Genomic DNA, 15,352 nt, shown 5'->3' on the forward strand with positions numbered 1-15,352 from the left:
CACTAAGAGTAGACCCTTACTTGATGGCACGTAATTATCTTCAATCACTGTCAGCCCCACTATGTAGACCAGACCATAAAATCAACTCTGCAGGAAGGCTATAACTACTTTTATTGAGATTGGCCATAAGAGTATCTTGCAAGTCTGATTAGGCTGTACCATGTCCTCCGTCTTATAGTTTAGTGAATTAGGGAGGTGTTTGCCTGAGCCACTTCTGAATGTTATCTGGATATTCTGGACTTAGAAAAAATGCTTTAGCTCCTTTTGCCTTGGCAACAGCACCTGCATATCTCCATCAAGGTGATCTTCCTTACTCTCTACAGTCATCCTGAATTATGTCCATAAATTTACAGCAAGTTCTAACTATCTTGGTTTAATGTTTTGTCAAATTATTTTATTCATGAGGTGGTCACTGTACAATTTGCACCTCTCAAAGCTCATAAAAAACTTTAAAATACAGAAGTTACACTTATAATGAAACCATTGTGTGTTCCCCCTGATTTCGTGGGTTGAGCAAGAAGTAAAAACAAAAACAAAAAAACAGAAGTTTACAAGACAGTGGCCACACAGCTCCAACAGATAAAACAAAGATTAATCAAAACACAAAAAATAGTACACTTTATTCAAACCAGTTCCCAAAAGATTTTGATTTCTTATAGTTTGATCACTGTACACAGAGTTTTGGTTTCATCTATACATCATAAATTAAGGCTTTATAAAGAATGAGCAAAACAAACACCCACACATATGTGACAAGGAAGGAAAATGACCACTGAGAAGTACCCAAAATCTCAAAGAACATGCCTAGGCTAGATTAACCCAATTATTTCTCAAAAGTGGGCATGGCTCAGAAAAGCTCAAGGCATCAGGGGTTTTCTTCCTGCTCTTCTGAATAAGAGCAATAGTTTAGGTGCTGAAGCATGCTCCAAAAATCAGTTGTTAACTGCTGCTACTCAAGAAACAAGAAGAGTGCAGCATATTCAGAACCACTGTAGTGGTAAGCCAGATTCTGAAACCTGCAAAGCAACCAAATCAGATTATGTTCTTTGTGTTTGGGACTTGCTTGTGTCACTGTCATCTCATTCAAAAATATGTATATTGTGCTTCTGGTATTCTCCAGTATAGCTTTCCCCAGTTGTTGTCCTCCAGATATATTGGACTGCAAGACTGATCATGGTGACTGAATTCTGGGAGATGAATTCCAACATATCTAGAGGATGCCGTGAAGGAGGAAGGCTGACCCCATCCAGGGGCTGATCCACACCTCTTCTTTGCCCAGTACAAAGGTGAGCCAGAATTTAGGCGGGGGGGGGAGGGGCAGGAATGGAAAGCATCATCCTCAGCAAACCCCTAGGCTTCTGGGAAGGCAACCACCATCTGAGTTTTCTGGATCCATGTCAAAAGTGTTTTCCCCTCTCCTCTGGCACAAGCAGGGCAGTCTGGTCCACCAATTGCACTTCATTCTGTCTTATACAAGAGCCTCTGTTCCAGTTGCTGTGGCAGGTATGCCCCCCCACTTCTCTACTCTTTGACTTAGAGGCCATTTTCTACTGGAGTGCATGCAATGAAAGGATAGACCTTGATCTTTTATACAGCAGTTCATCAGTGCAGTAGTAAATGCTGACCATTTCTCTTTAACAGGTTTGGCAGTTTCCCTTCTAGCCCAAGAGCCAGGAACTGTGGAGATGCATGTTCAGCCATAGGATGGTGAAATGCTGGGCATTTCTTGGTTTTCTTTTGTTTTAACTGGGTGAAACTGACAAGACTTTTGCCATCTTTCCCTTTTTAGATCAAGTGACAGGAAGAACTGCAATCTGTTGTTTTTTCCCCAGTCCTCAAAACAGAATTGGAAGCAACTAGTACCCATTTTCACGGCATAGGTAGAGGGGAAAGCAGAAGATAAATGATCAATCATGGGCCATGTTAATTGCAGTCCAAATAGAATAGCTGACCACCACTGATACCAAAATGGAGATTGAAATCCAGAACCAGATTTCTTAAGCCAGCTTCATTTTCAGACTGTTTATTATGGGAAACAAGCAGCTGAAAGCTGCAGTGCAGAAAAACCCTGAATCCCATTCATACTAACCTGGGAGTAAATCTCACCAGATTCCAAAAAGTGTTCTTCTGAATTTGCTTACTTTGGGTGGTCTGTTGATTTTTGCCAAATGAAGATAAAAAGCACATTTGCTAGGCCTTTTGATATAGTGTCTGACTCCTAGTGGAGAATCAAGAAGTCAAACTTTTGCCAATTCTTTCTGCTTCAAAGATAGATGTGGTGTTCATACTCAGTAGAAGCTTGGATTCCTGATAAAATTTCACTAGTTTTCTGATGTTATCTTCCTATGTATTTACTGAACTTCCTTCTCCTTGGACAGATCTCCCTTACATGCTGCAAGGGAACAAAGACTCAGGAACTGTTCCTCATTAAAAGCAGCATTTTTGGATACAGGCAAGCCACAAACTTGTTTCATCCAAAGGTCAATTTAACCACACAGCAGAGAAACCAGCCCAGTACTTCAGCATCCTGCACTTCAAAGATTCAGAAAAATCCTCTTTCACTTAGGACATTTTTGTTCACTCTGAGGCAACATAACATAGTCTAAAACCTTTTGCTACTGTAAACATATGGCAACATTTTACTGAAGAGGCGCCATTAGCTATATACTGCACAAGAGATCTGCAGTGGTGAATGTAACTAATGATAAGACTGATGTAAGCCTGCATCATAGTAAACCATGATTTAACCATGATTTATTGAATAAATCACATTTGGCTGAGTATATCCACTACAACAAGCCAATAACCATGGTCTAAAAACCATAGTAACTGGATTCACACAACACAAATTGCATTATGGCTTAGCTCAATGTGTGAATCTAGACTTTCTGTCATATTTGATTAATGTGTTATGTGAATCCAATATTTAGGTTATAACCCCTAAATAGATTATTTCAAATGTTAGGCACCCTCCAGTAGTGGCTAATAAGAGAATTCAGTGTTTATTGAAATCAGTTAACAGACTTAACTTTAGGTGAGGAAGAATATTGTTGATGATATTCAGCTGTGGGAAAAGGGCAGAATGATGCTTCGGGGAAGAATCACTTGTTATTCCAGTTTTTACTGCAAAATGCAGTTGCATTAAAGTTATCATCTGTCCCTTCACAACAGTTCTGTAGCAAACTAAATCAGTCTATTTCAATGTCAACATCTTTACACTGAAAAATGTTCATGGTCTATTTGGGAACAAACAGCCTTTTCCTGGCAAGTAAACAGTACTTTAGTGTGAGGTATATCCTCTGTCATATATGAGATGCACTTGTAACTAGACAGCGTGTACATTCATAACAATTAAGACTAACATAGCAAACAAACAGATTTCTTGTTTTGCTTTCGATATTGAGAAAATAAAAGGCTTTACACTGCAGTAACATGTCCAAACAATAGCTAACAACCATAAATGATCAAGCCAACAGAATATCTGATGGGATGGTGTTACAGTCAAGGAGAGATGATAAGCTCCCACCAACCTTAGGAGAAGCTTTCCTGTGCAAAGGATCTGTTTGGGGAATATTGGCCCAGACCACTTTGCTGGATTCCTGGTTCCTTCCTGGTTCATTCCTCTTTTTAAAAGGTACCAGCTTAATCCTTGGTATTGCTTTGAGCATATTTTTAATAACATGAGGGTAAAGGCAGAATCTTTTCTGGCCATGCAGTATAAATAAGGATATCGTTTCTACTGTTATTTCTGCTTAATCAACCATCTCTGTAAACAGAGGTTCATTTTTTGCTCAGTAATACTCGAGCCAGACCAAGCAGAGCAGAGATCAAGGATGCCACTCAGATTTGGTGCTCATTTTTCCAGTCATTGGAAGTTCCTTTAAATGGAACCTGAAAAATCCAGTAAGACACCCCAGCAACACAGCCACCTCCTCATAGCTGGCCAGGATCTTGAAATCAAGCTTAGCAGCAATTCTGCATTTGGCTTCTCACTTCTTTTGTAGAAACTTCATTTTATTACCTGAAATAAAGCAGGAGATTAAAAAGAAATCGTAAAGGGTAATATGTCACCATGTGTGAGACAATTACAAGTAAAATGAAAAGAACAGAACAGGTTTGTTTGAGTCAGAATTCAAAGTGGCTAGTTTTGACCAGTGGAATTTTAGGCTTGGGCTTTTCAGAACAGAAACTTCTCTCTCAGGGAATGGTAGAAGGGAATAATATATGTTAAAAGTGTCTCCTATTACACTCAAATTTTAAAAATAGCTTTTGTGGCTCTTCTCCAGATGCCTGTATTAATGAGATGCAGGGACTACTTTAGCAGCAGCACCCGAATTATACAATGTCTTCTGCAAGAAATTTGCCTGATGCAATCCGAATATGCCCAAAACAGTTCTTTCAGTCTTGAGCATTCATTTATGTAATTTTTTAGTATTAAATTAATTTGAGACAAATCACACACTTAACAATAAATACTGCTGCCTGGATTATAGTCAAATGAGGCAAAAAAAACCAAGACAAGGACAGAAGGATGGCTGGGGAAATGCCAAAGACTTGCAGAAGTACAAGTCAGGAGCCACAGGAAGGAGGGAGTGAAGTTGCCCCACTTCAGTTTTCTCACCCCGTACAGCGCTCAGAGGTTAACATGGCTGCCTCAGACCTTGAATAGGAGCACTGCTATTAGAAGCTGCTTTAAGTTCAATTTGTTCGGATCCCAGTATTAACTTCCAGTGCAATGCTATACATTCTCACTGGGAGAAAATATCCAGCTATGTCCAATGACACTGACTGGGGATCAGTGAACCTTCATGTTAACTGCTTCATTTACATCATACTGCAAACTTGGTTTCTTAGTAAGAAGCAAAAAGTGCTTTGATCAGTCAAAGGCTAAGTTAATATATTGTGCTAAGCCAGAACAAAGATTATGTGTTTTGACTTAAAAGATTTTGCAAACTCAACCACTGTGGTTTATAGATTAGCATGCTATGTGAGCCCAGTTAAATGTAGTTAATCAAGAGACCAGTGCAGCTTAAAGGTTAAGGTACTGGACTGGCATTGGGGAAATCCAGGTTCAAGTCCACCTTCAGCCACAGAAGCTTGCCGGATGACTTTGGGCCACTTATTCTCTCTCAGCCTGATCTACCACACCGAACCACTGCAAGCAAAGCGGGCAAGCATGCCATACACTGCCTTGACCTCCTGACAGAAAGGTAGATTATAAATGTAACAAAGAATAAATAACGTAGCTTAGCTGAAGTGCAAACCCAGTTAAAGTGTAAGAAACAAAAGGTCTTCTGCAACCACAATACTGAATTTCCTTCAGAAAGATACTGTTAACCATTTTCAAATGTAGGATTCTAGCCTTCATCAAAACAAAATTCAGAGGAGCAGAAAGTCACACCATGAAAATCAGTCTAGTTTCCAGTACCATCTTAGGAAAACAGTAATATTATCAAGATCTGAGTGGACAGTTATACAAATCATAAACAACTAGACTAGCCAAGATCAAAACTGAGGGTGACTCACCCAGACTGCGAAGGATTTTGTTCATTCCACTTGGCTCAGACTCTGGAATGGTCTCCAAGTATTCCAAGGCACGAACTTCAAACAAGCCTTGAAAAAGAAAGCAGCATTTCAGTAGGTGCCTTTGTTACAGAAAGCACTCTCATTTTCTGTTTTTACCTTTTAAAAGTTCAGCTCTGAAGGAGCAAAAATACACATGAGAAAATCAAAAAGATGTGTAGAGGATATTTGAAACTCAAGGGTAGGAAAATCTCCCAATTCTCCAGCAACAAAGTTATGCCAAATATACAGTGTATAACTCACTACAGAAATATGCACACGCACACACACAAATAAATTATACAATTTGGATGGATTAATGGATGGATGCAAACAAATCCCATATTCTGAGATGGAGTTTCACAGTTATTTCTCAGGGAAAAACACAAGGCTGAATATTTCTGGGTCCCCCCCCCCCCTTTGTTCTTCCTAACTATGGAAGCAAATGTTGAAGTCAAGACAGAACTCATAAAAAGCACTTCTTGTGGGTTCTCTGACTCTCAGATTCTGACATTGTTGTAAGTCAAGGATAGCAATCTGAGACCCTCCAGATGTTGAACTGCAACTCCCATGCAACATGGCCAAGAGCTGCTTGTTCAGCACCATCTGGAAGGCATTTTAGTTCAGCAGTATCTGGAGGATCGTAGGTTCCCACACCTGTCAAAAGTGAAGGGAAAGAGTTGCATCTGTTCATTGAGCTTGCAAGTGTTTTACTTGTTCATTAATAAACCAATGAAGACATTTAAATGTGTATATATTTAATTCTGAAGGCGTTTAAATTATACAAATTTACAATGTCACAGCACCTGGTCACACTTGCTTATTTCAAAAAAGCTAAGTAGGGTCAGACCTAGGTAGTAGTAGGATAGGATAACCCTAGGAAATCCCAAGGCTATCAGCTAGATTAGGAAATTGAAAAAAAAAATCATAGAAGCAAGCAATGACAACCCACTTCCCTCTTATTACCCCAAAAATAACATGAATGTGTTGAAGTAGTCACCAAGAGTCAAGCTCAAGTTAAGCATACTCATCCTTGGCAGCTTTCAGATGTGTAGACTTCAACTCCTAGAATTCCCCAGCCAGCATATGCTGGCTGGGGAATTTTGGGAGTTGAAGTCCCCACGTCTTAAAGTTGCCAAGGTTGAGAAATCCTGTTCTAGATACTTTTTAAGCTGTCAAAGGCTGGAGCTTTGAAAATAGATATTTCCAGTGCAACTAGCAGAATCTTTTAAAAGCAAGAGGTATTTGCCCTTATTAAACTATTAAATCATGCTAGTCTTCCATGTCTAGTTATAAAAATGCTTTGGCTTTTGTGGCAGCAATAAACATTCAGATTCCCAGCTGAAAACCTACTAAGGCTCAAAACAACAAATGGTTTGAGGACACCAATACCTTCAACATCCCAGCAGAAAGGCAGCAGATACCTGTGGAGAGAACCCCATTTTGAATTTGTATTATTTTTGTTCTACACAAACATCTCACCTTTGACCCCACTCTTCCGTAGCTCTCGGTCCTGGATGAAACCAGCAAACATTTGTGTCTCCATGAAGATATCTAGGAAATGACGCACACTGCGGGACGTATGGGACTTCCGAAAGGGCTCCCGCTGGAATACTCTCTCTCCTTTCTCAGTGACTTGCATGTGCAAGGAATAGTGCCCCACAATTTCCACAAAGAAGCGCACAAAGGCCTCTGATACTAGAGAGTCCAGCGTCACATCACCTACAAAAAGAGATGCAGTGTTACACAGTCAGTCCAGGAAGTACTCTAATGGAGAAGAAGCTGTTAGTGTGCAGGAGCATTTTTGAGAATTGAAGCTGAATGAACATGTTTAAAAGTTCAGTGTTTGGGGGGAAAGACAAACATTAGCTGGACTTTATTCCTGCTAGTTTTCACCCCATCACGGATTCACTCAGAGCACAAACACAAAATCCATTCCTCTAAGCAAGATCACAGGCAGAATTATTTTTCAACCAATGTCACCTTGTGTGTAGCACCGTTCCTGAAGCAAGATTTCATTCCTTTCTTCTAAGATCTGTACAAGTGCAGCCTGAAGCTTGTGAGGTAGAATTTCATCCTCATCTGAAACCTTGGAAATAAAAAATGGAGTGGATGAGAAGATAATGGGGTGAACTTGCTGTGCTGAAAACTAAACAAAATGTTGTATTAAGCATCCATACCTACAACTCTATGAAATAACTTCATTGTCACTGTACAGATGTATGATTAGGCCACATACTATAAAGTGCAAACAAATTTAGCCACGAATAAATTGATTTAGAACAGGGTCCAATATTGATTGCCAATATAAAAATGTGGAAGCTGACAACAAAATACTCTGTCTTAGAAACTGCAAAGGGAGGGATTCTTTGCAAGCATCCTGATGCTAAAATTAACAATGGGTTCAGACAATTGGTTAGAAAAACAAAACCCAACACCCTTTTAACTTCTGCTTTGCAGGATCTGACAATGAGCAATTTGTCAGTCTCTACTTGCTTTGCTTACAAAGGCAGCACCTCAGTCAACAGCAGACAATGGACACCAGCAGATTATTTTAAGAATAGCTGTCCAGAGCAAAAAACAAAACAAAACAAAAAAACCCACATCTGTCTAGACAATGAAGGGAAGTAGAGAGGGAGAAGTGCATTGAAGATTTTCCTAAGTGCCACACTCTATGTTACACTGCATATACGATGTGGCCTTCTGTATTATATGATTATTTGTGAACAGCAGTTGAACCAATTAGGAACGCAGAAAGGAAGGATGAACTCCTTTATTTATTAGTGGCAAATTGCAGCATAGGAGTTCAACTCCTAGGGACTACATGGACACATCTATGTAGTTTTCTTGGCAACAGAGATTTGCCATTTCCTTCTTCTGGGATGTTTTTTTCATTTTCCAGTCTGGCTTAGAGCCAGATTGGTCTCCCATCCAAATATTAACGAGGCCAGATCATGCTTAATTTTTGGGGGGTTGAGCCAAAGTACTGTCACAGCAACTTGGTACTGCTACTTCCTGTAGCAAAACAGACAGTAGTAGGAGCTATTATTTTATTCACCTTTTGCAGAAACTTATCAGCACAGAGATCAACGATCAGTACCTAAGAAAAGGAAGAGGCATGCAATTAATGCAAGTGTTCAACTGCTTCAAGCAACCCCTTGCCCACTTCTCAATCGCATGAAATGTTAACAGCTAACCACAGGGGTATCTTTTTTTATTAAATTTCTGCAGTTCTCATTCATTGTTGACAATCTGGAATGCAACAAGTTTACTATTTCACAGCATTAATTTAAATTCAATTCCTTTGGAGAAATAAGAGAAAACTCTTATAAGCCTGATAACCAGCTGGATAGGGCCACCTGAATACTCAAAAGAGAAAGCAAGACTTTCAGGGTTCTGCTTTAATTAGTTGTGGGAATAGCCTTTGGACAAATATCAGTCTCACATTTAAAAAGGCAAAACAGCACAGTATCAATGTGTGTCTTTGAACACACAAATGGACGCATGTTTTTAAAAGTAAGCAAGTTATGCAGTCATTACCACAAGCCTTTAGCAGCTCCCTTACTTATACAGCATAGTAAGAATGCTTTGGACTGGTTTCACAGATCTCACCTCTTCTATAGGCAGGTCCTGGAGATGTGTTAAGGAGCAGGAGAGGATGCCAATAAGAAAAGGAGTAGGTGAACAGACAATGTCTATCATGGAGGCTGGCAGGACAGGGATGTAGGTGTGTTGCCAGGTAAATGGGTAGAGGGCTGCAACCACAGCATGGCCACATTTGGACAAGGTGCTATATGGAAAGAACATAGCATGAAACTTGTATCAGTAACTGAAACAGCAGTGTCTGAATCCCTCGAGAGTTTGTTATATGTACAAGCTAAAAGTGATGTAAGAAGTGGTTCTACATAAGAAAATTAACAGAAAAGGTTCCAAGTGAAGTGCAAAACTGAATGTTGTCCTGCATTAAAGATGTTTTAGATGATACACGGCAGAATACTTGGGAGAATTCCAGACCAATCCCTTCTCACATGCTAGTGTTCCTGGGGCAAACTGTTTTAAACAGAGGAACATTCACATATCTCTCTCCAGCATTAGGAGGTGTTACAGTTCCTGGAGGGCAGTCCTATGCACTTCTCCCAAATGTGCAGACTATGCCTGATTTCCAGTACAGTATTTAATTCTGGTTCCATGTGTACTAAATATTCTATGCAAATACATGTAAGGATAGAATGACATGGGGTTTTTTTCCTCTTGAAAAGCTGCTTCAAAAACAGTTACCCCACCATCTAATGTACACTCTTCCCGCTCAAATGAGATGTATTAGCCTGCTTTTGGGCTGAAGGCTGTTTGCCTGTACATTTTGTCTAGCCCATATATGCATTACGTAACAAAAATCACAAGTTTGTAGTGGCATGGAAGCCTCACCTTAGATTGTCAGCAACAAAGATCACCCTCCTTTCTAGCAGAAGAGAAGCACAGACTTGAATCAAATGAGACACACTGAGGCACTTTAAGAGACATTCAAAATCTACGTGTTCTAATCGAGAGTCCAGTGGACGGCAAAGCTCAATCACCTAAAAACAAAGAAATGAAAAAGAATCATGGATGAGAAATAAGTTATCTTATTGCACTTGCTTTAGTGGATGGCCAGCAGAAACACACAAATCAGACAAATAGAATCCAGAATAAAGAGTGCAAGCCTTCCGTTTGCTTTAGTCAAATTAATTCCATTACTTCTATCTGGATGATGAAATAAGCCTTCTTTGGTATATATTAGAACACTGCAACCATAGAGGCCTTCGCTGGATGAAAATTATGTCTTAGCTTTTACCTCATTGCCAGCTCCTGGCAGGAAGCTCTTCACAGTGATGGTGCGCCCAGGAGCAGGGAATGGTGCCTCCATGACACTGCGCATGAATGGGTGTACTAGGGCTGGGGACATTTCACGCCTCTTCTCCACTTCATCTAATATCTGCATAAAAAGATTTTGCTGTTATCTGACTGGTTCTCTTTAAGACAGTGAAAAGAAAGGAAAAAGAAGAGAGGACTGAAATAACATTTTGTAAGTTTAATGCATATCAGGTTGAATGCAATTTTATTTTATTTATTTATTTATTTTTTGGTGCCTTCAAAGTCAATCTTGACTCCTGCAGGTTTTTTGACAACATTTTTGGGAGTGGCTAGCCAGTACTTTCTTCCTAGGACTGAGAAACAGTGACTGACCCAAAGTCACCCAGCTGGCAGCACTGGACTCATGGTCTCCTGGTTTCTACCCTGATGCCTTTAACAATTACACCAAACTGGCTCTCAATGTGCACATTTATAGTTTCCAATATATTTTGCTGTAATAATTCAAACCTTCATAGAAATCAGTTTTTCAGGTTATTTCACCTGAAAATGGAGCTGCCATCCACAAGATGGATAGTCCTAGCCCCAAGAGCTTCCCAGGTTATCCTCAACCCTTCTCTCCTCTGTTCATTGTTATTTCATTTTTAACTCATGTTCACCATTTTCAGAATTTATCCTCAGCATTTTGGTGGACATTTGACACTCTGCATTTTCAGAGTGCAAAGTGCATTTTCCACTCTGCATTATGGAAGCATTATCTAAGATTCTGCAACAGGACACAATTCATCCTAGAGCCAAAGCAGGTTTATCTAGTCAAAGCAGGTGTATCTACTCAAATCCTTTGGTACCCTTCAGATATGTTGGAACTACAACTTCCTTAATTCTCCAGCTGTGGGATGTGAGGAGCTAATGTCCAACACCTTTGGAAAGTGCCAGGTTGGAACAGCTACTCAACACTCAGAATCATCAACAGTATATATTTATGAGTACAGTCTGTTTGTAAGGTATATTTTATGCACATCTTACAAATATGTGCAACATCACAGGATCCATGTGGATCACAGTAGACATATTTCCTATAATAGGCACCTGTGCCTTCCAAGAAATTGAGAAATGGTATGTTGAAAACCAGATCAAATTAATTACCCTTGGCTGCTCAGGACAGGAGACAAGTTAGTTCACTCTGAAGTAACTATGGGTAGTTGAAAGCAGGTTTTTAAAAGTCTATTTAAATCTAGACACAATTTAGAGAACTCTGAAGATAGTGAAATTAACTTTTGCTGATGCATAAACACTAATACTAGTTCTCTTCCTCCCCATGACCCATAGATTAAAATGGCCAGGGGAGACTCTAGACAGTTTGGCACCCTTGGCAAAGTCATATTCTGGCACCCCCCCCATGGTTTGGCTCATCTTCCAATTTTGTTAGGAATTTCAGAAAGGTGACCTCTTGTTTCTTTTTTTCTTTGACTTTTTGAGCTTTACGCTTATGATTTTCAGTGTTGGACAATTTTTTTCTTTTCTTGGACATTTTCACCCTATTTATTGTGAATCACAGTATTTTAATTACATCAGCACCAATTGTTGTCACATAGCAACAATTCTGTGAAATTATAATTAACCTTCGAGCAAGCGCACTGGCACAATATTGAGTGTGCCATTACCACTTTTCCAGGTATAACTTTGATAAGCTGATAGTCATGTGACTCGTTTGCTCAGTATCTTCCTATCAGACTTTTGTCTTGCTTCAGTAATATATCAGCTTCCTGAAGTCCATAGCTGTAACTTGGTGACTTGCAACATCTGGTTAGTGTGCGGTTCACTATCACTCTGACTTCATAGGTAAGTGTCTTTGAAAAGTAGAAAGTAGAAAGAAAAAGTTCTAAAGCAACAAGAAAAGATGATCAGATTTTATACTGAGTTTGTGTATTTTGGGATCTTTTCAATTTTGGTGTTCCCTAAAATTTGGCGTCCAAGGCAACTGCCTAGGTTGCCTAGCTCTAGAACCAGCCTTGAAGTGGCCAACATGCTCCCGTCTTCTGCAAGTAATCAGTTCCAACATCTGGCAAAAACCAGCTACACAGCTGTTCTTCCTCTCAGGAGCTGGAAATAGAAAAGGGGCCCACCAGAACAAAACTGAATGGGTAGCTATACCACTTCTGGGCTTGGGCTCTGTCCAACTTCACATCCTGCTGCCAAGGCAGATCACTCCCAAGGACATGGAGTCCTCTGAAGAGAAATGGTTGCCATGCCTGCTCTAAAGCGATCAGTATTTTAATATTAATATTTATTGTTGTTTTATTGTGAACCGCCCAGAGTCACTTTTTGTGAGAAGGGCAGTATCTAAATTAGAAAGATAGACAGACAGACAGACAGACAGAAGTGCAACTCCCACAGACCACAGCAAACTATGCAGGCATTTTGCCAGGCAAGTAGCAATACTTGCTATGAACCCAAAGGCAGTTTCCTCACCTTAGAGAAAAGGTTGAAGCAGCCTAGGCGGCTAACCATGCAGTAGACCTCAGGTAGCCGCTTTCCTTTCCCTTCTGGCTAAAGGGCGAAAGAAAGAAAGAAAGAAAGAAAGAAAGAGTTACTCAAGTATCCCAGTATCTAACAATGGCTTTGCCTATCTTCTTTTTCCTATTTGACATGCCATTCTCACTAACAGTGTGAGGGACCCTTTGCTATTTATCTCTTCTTATCTACATCTGGCTCATTTATCTAAGGTACAAAGCACTAGAGTGGATTGAAAACTGTCTATTAATAAGATTGCTAACAAGTAATTGCTGTTTATAAGCTCCTGCACAGTGAAGATAACACAAATTGCTAAACATTTTTGTCTGCTCTATTGTCAACCTTAGCAAGGCAGTATTTGGATCCAGCTTCTTTTCTTAGGGGTTTATTTTTAAAAAATCATACAAAATTCACAATATCAGCTAAGCATATGGAGGCTTTATATGTCTGTTCCACTAACTTAATAATTACCTAGGCTAGCACCTTCCATCACTTTCTCTGATGTGTAAGTTTATGTGATGCAAGTTTTTAAAATGCAATTTTCTTCAATATAAGCTCTTCTTCAAATGATAACTACCACTGTTTGTATTTAACTTCGATTCAAGGGTTTTTTCTTCTGATACCTTTAGGAATTTTTTTGATTTAGGAAAAGATTAATGTTAGTGGATTTTGATGTTGTTCCACTGCAAAATTCCAGGGCAGCAGGATACCTACATTCACTCCCAGTGGAACCTGACAAATTCTTTCAAATAGTTTCTACACTGAAGAGTTGCTGGGAGTCAGGTGGCATAATAACAACAACAAACAACACAGAGGACTACTTACCAAAAGCCTCTTGCAATATCCAAACCAGCGGCTCCCATCCTCACCAGTTAACACAAAGGAAAAGGTTTCACTGGACAACACAAACAAAATTGTTAGTTTAATTAAAGTAGCAAAGCTGCAGGGAGCTCTTACATCACAACTGGACATAAAACATACTTCTCCAATCAACTTCCTGTATACCAGAATTGTTCAGAGGCTTCAGAAAGTTTACAAGAGATATCTCATCAGTATGTTGCCTTCCAAGATCTCCACCCTGCCACAAATAACCATAATTGGCAGCTTAGAAATAACCACTTCACCACAGTGATTAATAAGACGGAGAATGCTAGGGCCAGCAACATCTAGGCCAACAAGGTGCTTTTTTATTTTTAAAAAAATGCTATTGAAGGATTTTTTTAAAAAAATGATCTCTTCAATTTGCCAAAATGGCACGGTATCTTATGTCATTCTCCTGCCATAGAACAGAATAAGAGTGAGAGGTAATGTTCCTTATTGAAAGCAGGCAAGCCCACCTCTCCATCAAGAGAGTGAGACAAATCCAGTGCCAATCTTTTCCACTGTCTCCCATGCATCCTGTTCTTGACTTTGCTTTTTATTGAAACAATAAATACATTTATTAAACAGTTACAATTCAAACAAAAGAAAATAAAGCAAATTGATCCGCAGAGGGAAAAACAAGACAATCACAGTATCAAGGTTAAAGAAAGCAAAGAAAAACAATACGAAAAAAAGCAAAAAGTAAAAGCAGAAAAACACAAAACAAACCAACCACCCCATTTGGGGGCATATATACACCAATACAATCTTATGAAGAAACTCAGACATTTTGGAAATTAATATTTAAGGCTGATGTTTAAGACATTTATTTGGATGAAGACATCAGAGAAAATTTTGTTAATGTAGCTAAGTAATGGAGACCAGATGTGAATTAAATTGTGCTTAATACTGCACCAGTTTATAAGTCTTGTAAAATGTGGTTACTAAACCAACAATAGGATTAATCACCAAAGAATGCTGAGTGATTCTCCTGTATGCCTCAAAATACTTTGACCAAAATGAGTAAGTAATTGGGCATTACAACTCACCTCTTTGTCTCTGATGTTGGATACCAGTCTTTGGGGTCAGGGAAACAGAATTTGGGGATGACTTTCAGTCTGTCTTCAGTGTCTTTAGACTGACGAAAAGGATGGTCAGCCTGTAAATGGAAAAAAATTGTCAGGCCACCAAACAAAAGCAGGCTAATATTTTCCTCTGTGCAGATTTACCTAAATTAGATGCAGAGACACTGACTATGTTCCAACAGTATCTGGAACCTGTGGGCATAAATTTATCCAAAGAATCTTTCAAGACACCCACAAAGCTTTTTAAATTAAACAGATTATTTAAATAATATAAATGGAATGCTGTCATCTGCAAGGCAAGCCACATGCCTCTAGAATTTATTCTGAAAAATGTTTCTGAGCATCACATACAGGCCCTATATGCATTCATAGAAAATAAAAATGGCAGCTGTTGCAATTTAGTTTGGAAATGTTTTGTGACTTGCCAGATCTATTAGGATTTTTATTGAATGGGCAACCATCTGAGGTGGCCATTTGTGAAA

The 15,352-nt window shown here is 39.3% G+C and overlaps 1 protein-coding gene across 5 annotated transcripts in view; it reads right to left on the reverse strand.

Moving 5' to 3' along the window:
- Positions 1-365: 365 nt before the first annotated feature.
- DENND2C (DENN domain containing 2C) overlaps positions 366-15,352 on the reverse strand; it is a 54,888-nt gene continuing 39,901 nt past the window's right edge. For all 5 annotated transcript variants that reach the window (XM_007429869.3, XM_088153386.1, XM_088153388.1 and 2 more), the window contains 11 exons: positions 14,835-14,944; positions 13,750-13,819; positions 12,883-12,960; positions 10,394-10,534; positions 9,988-10,136; positions 9,175-9,352; positions 8,621-8,662; positions 7,546-7,651; positions 7,045-7,284; positions 5,527-5,613; positions 366-4,021 (listed from right to left, as the gene is read on the reverse strand). In XM_007429869.3, the coding sequence (XP_007429931.2) occupies positions 3,990-4,021; positions 5,527-5,613; positions 7,045-7,284; positions 7,546-7,651; positions 8,621-8,662; positions 9,175-9,352; positions 9,988-10,136; positions 10,394-10,534; positions 12,883-12,960; positions 13,750-13,819; positions 14,835-14,944 (1,233 nt within the window). In that variant the 3' untranslated portion in view covers positions 366-3,989. The remainder of the gene's footprint in view (positions 4,022-5,526; positions 5,614-7,044; positions 7,285-7,545; positions 7,652-8,620; positions 8,663-9,174; positions 9,353-9,987; positions 10,137-10,393; positions 10,535-12,882; positions 12,961-13,749; positions 13,820-14,834; positions 14,945-15,352) is intronic.

The sequence above is a fragment of the Python bivittatus genome, unplaced genomic scaffold, assembly GCF_059951505.1.
Source record: "Python bivittatus isolate LINGU-HERP-01145 unplaced genomic scaffold, Pbiv_v1 ctg000700_np1212, whole genome shotgun sequence".
NCBI lineage: Eukaryota > Metazoa > Chordata > Lepidosauria > Squamata > Pythonidae > Python > Python bivittatus.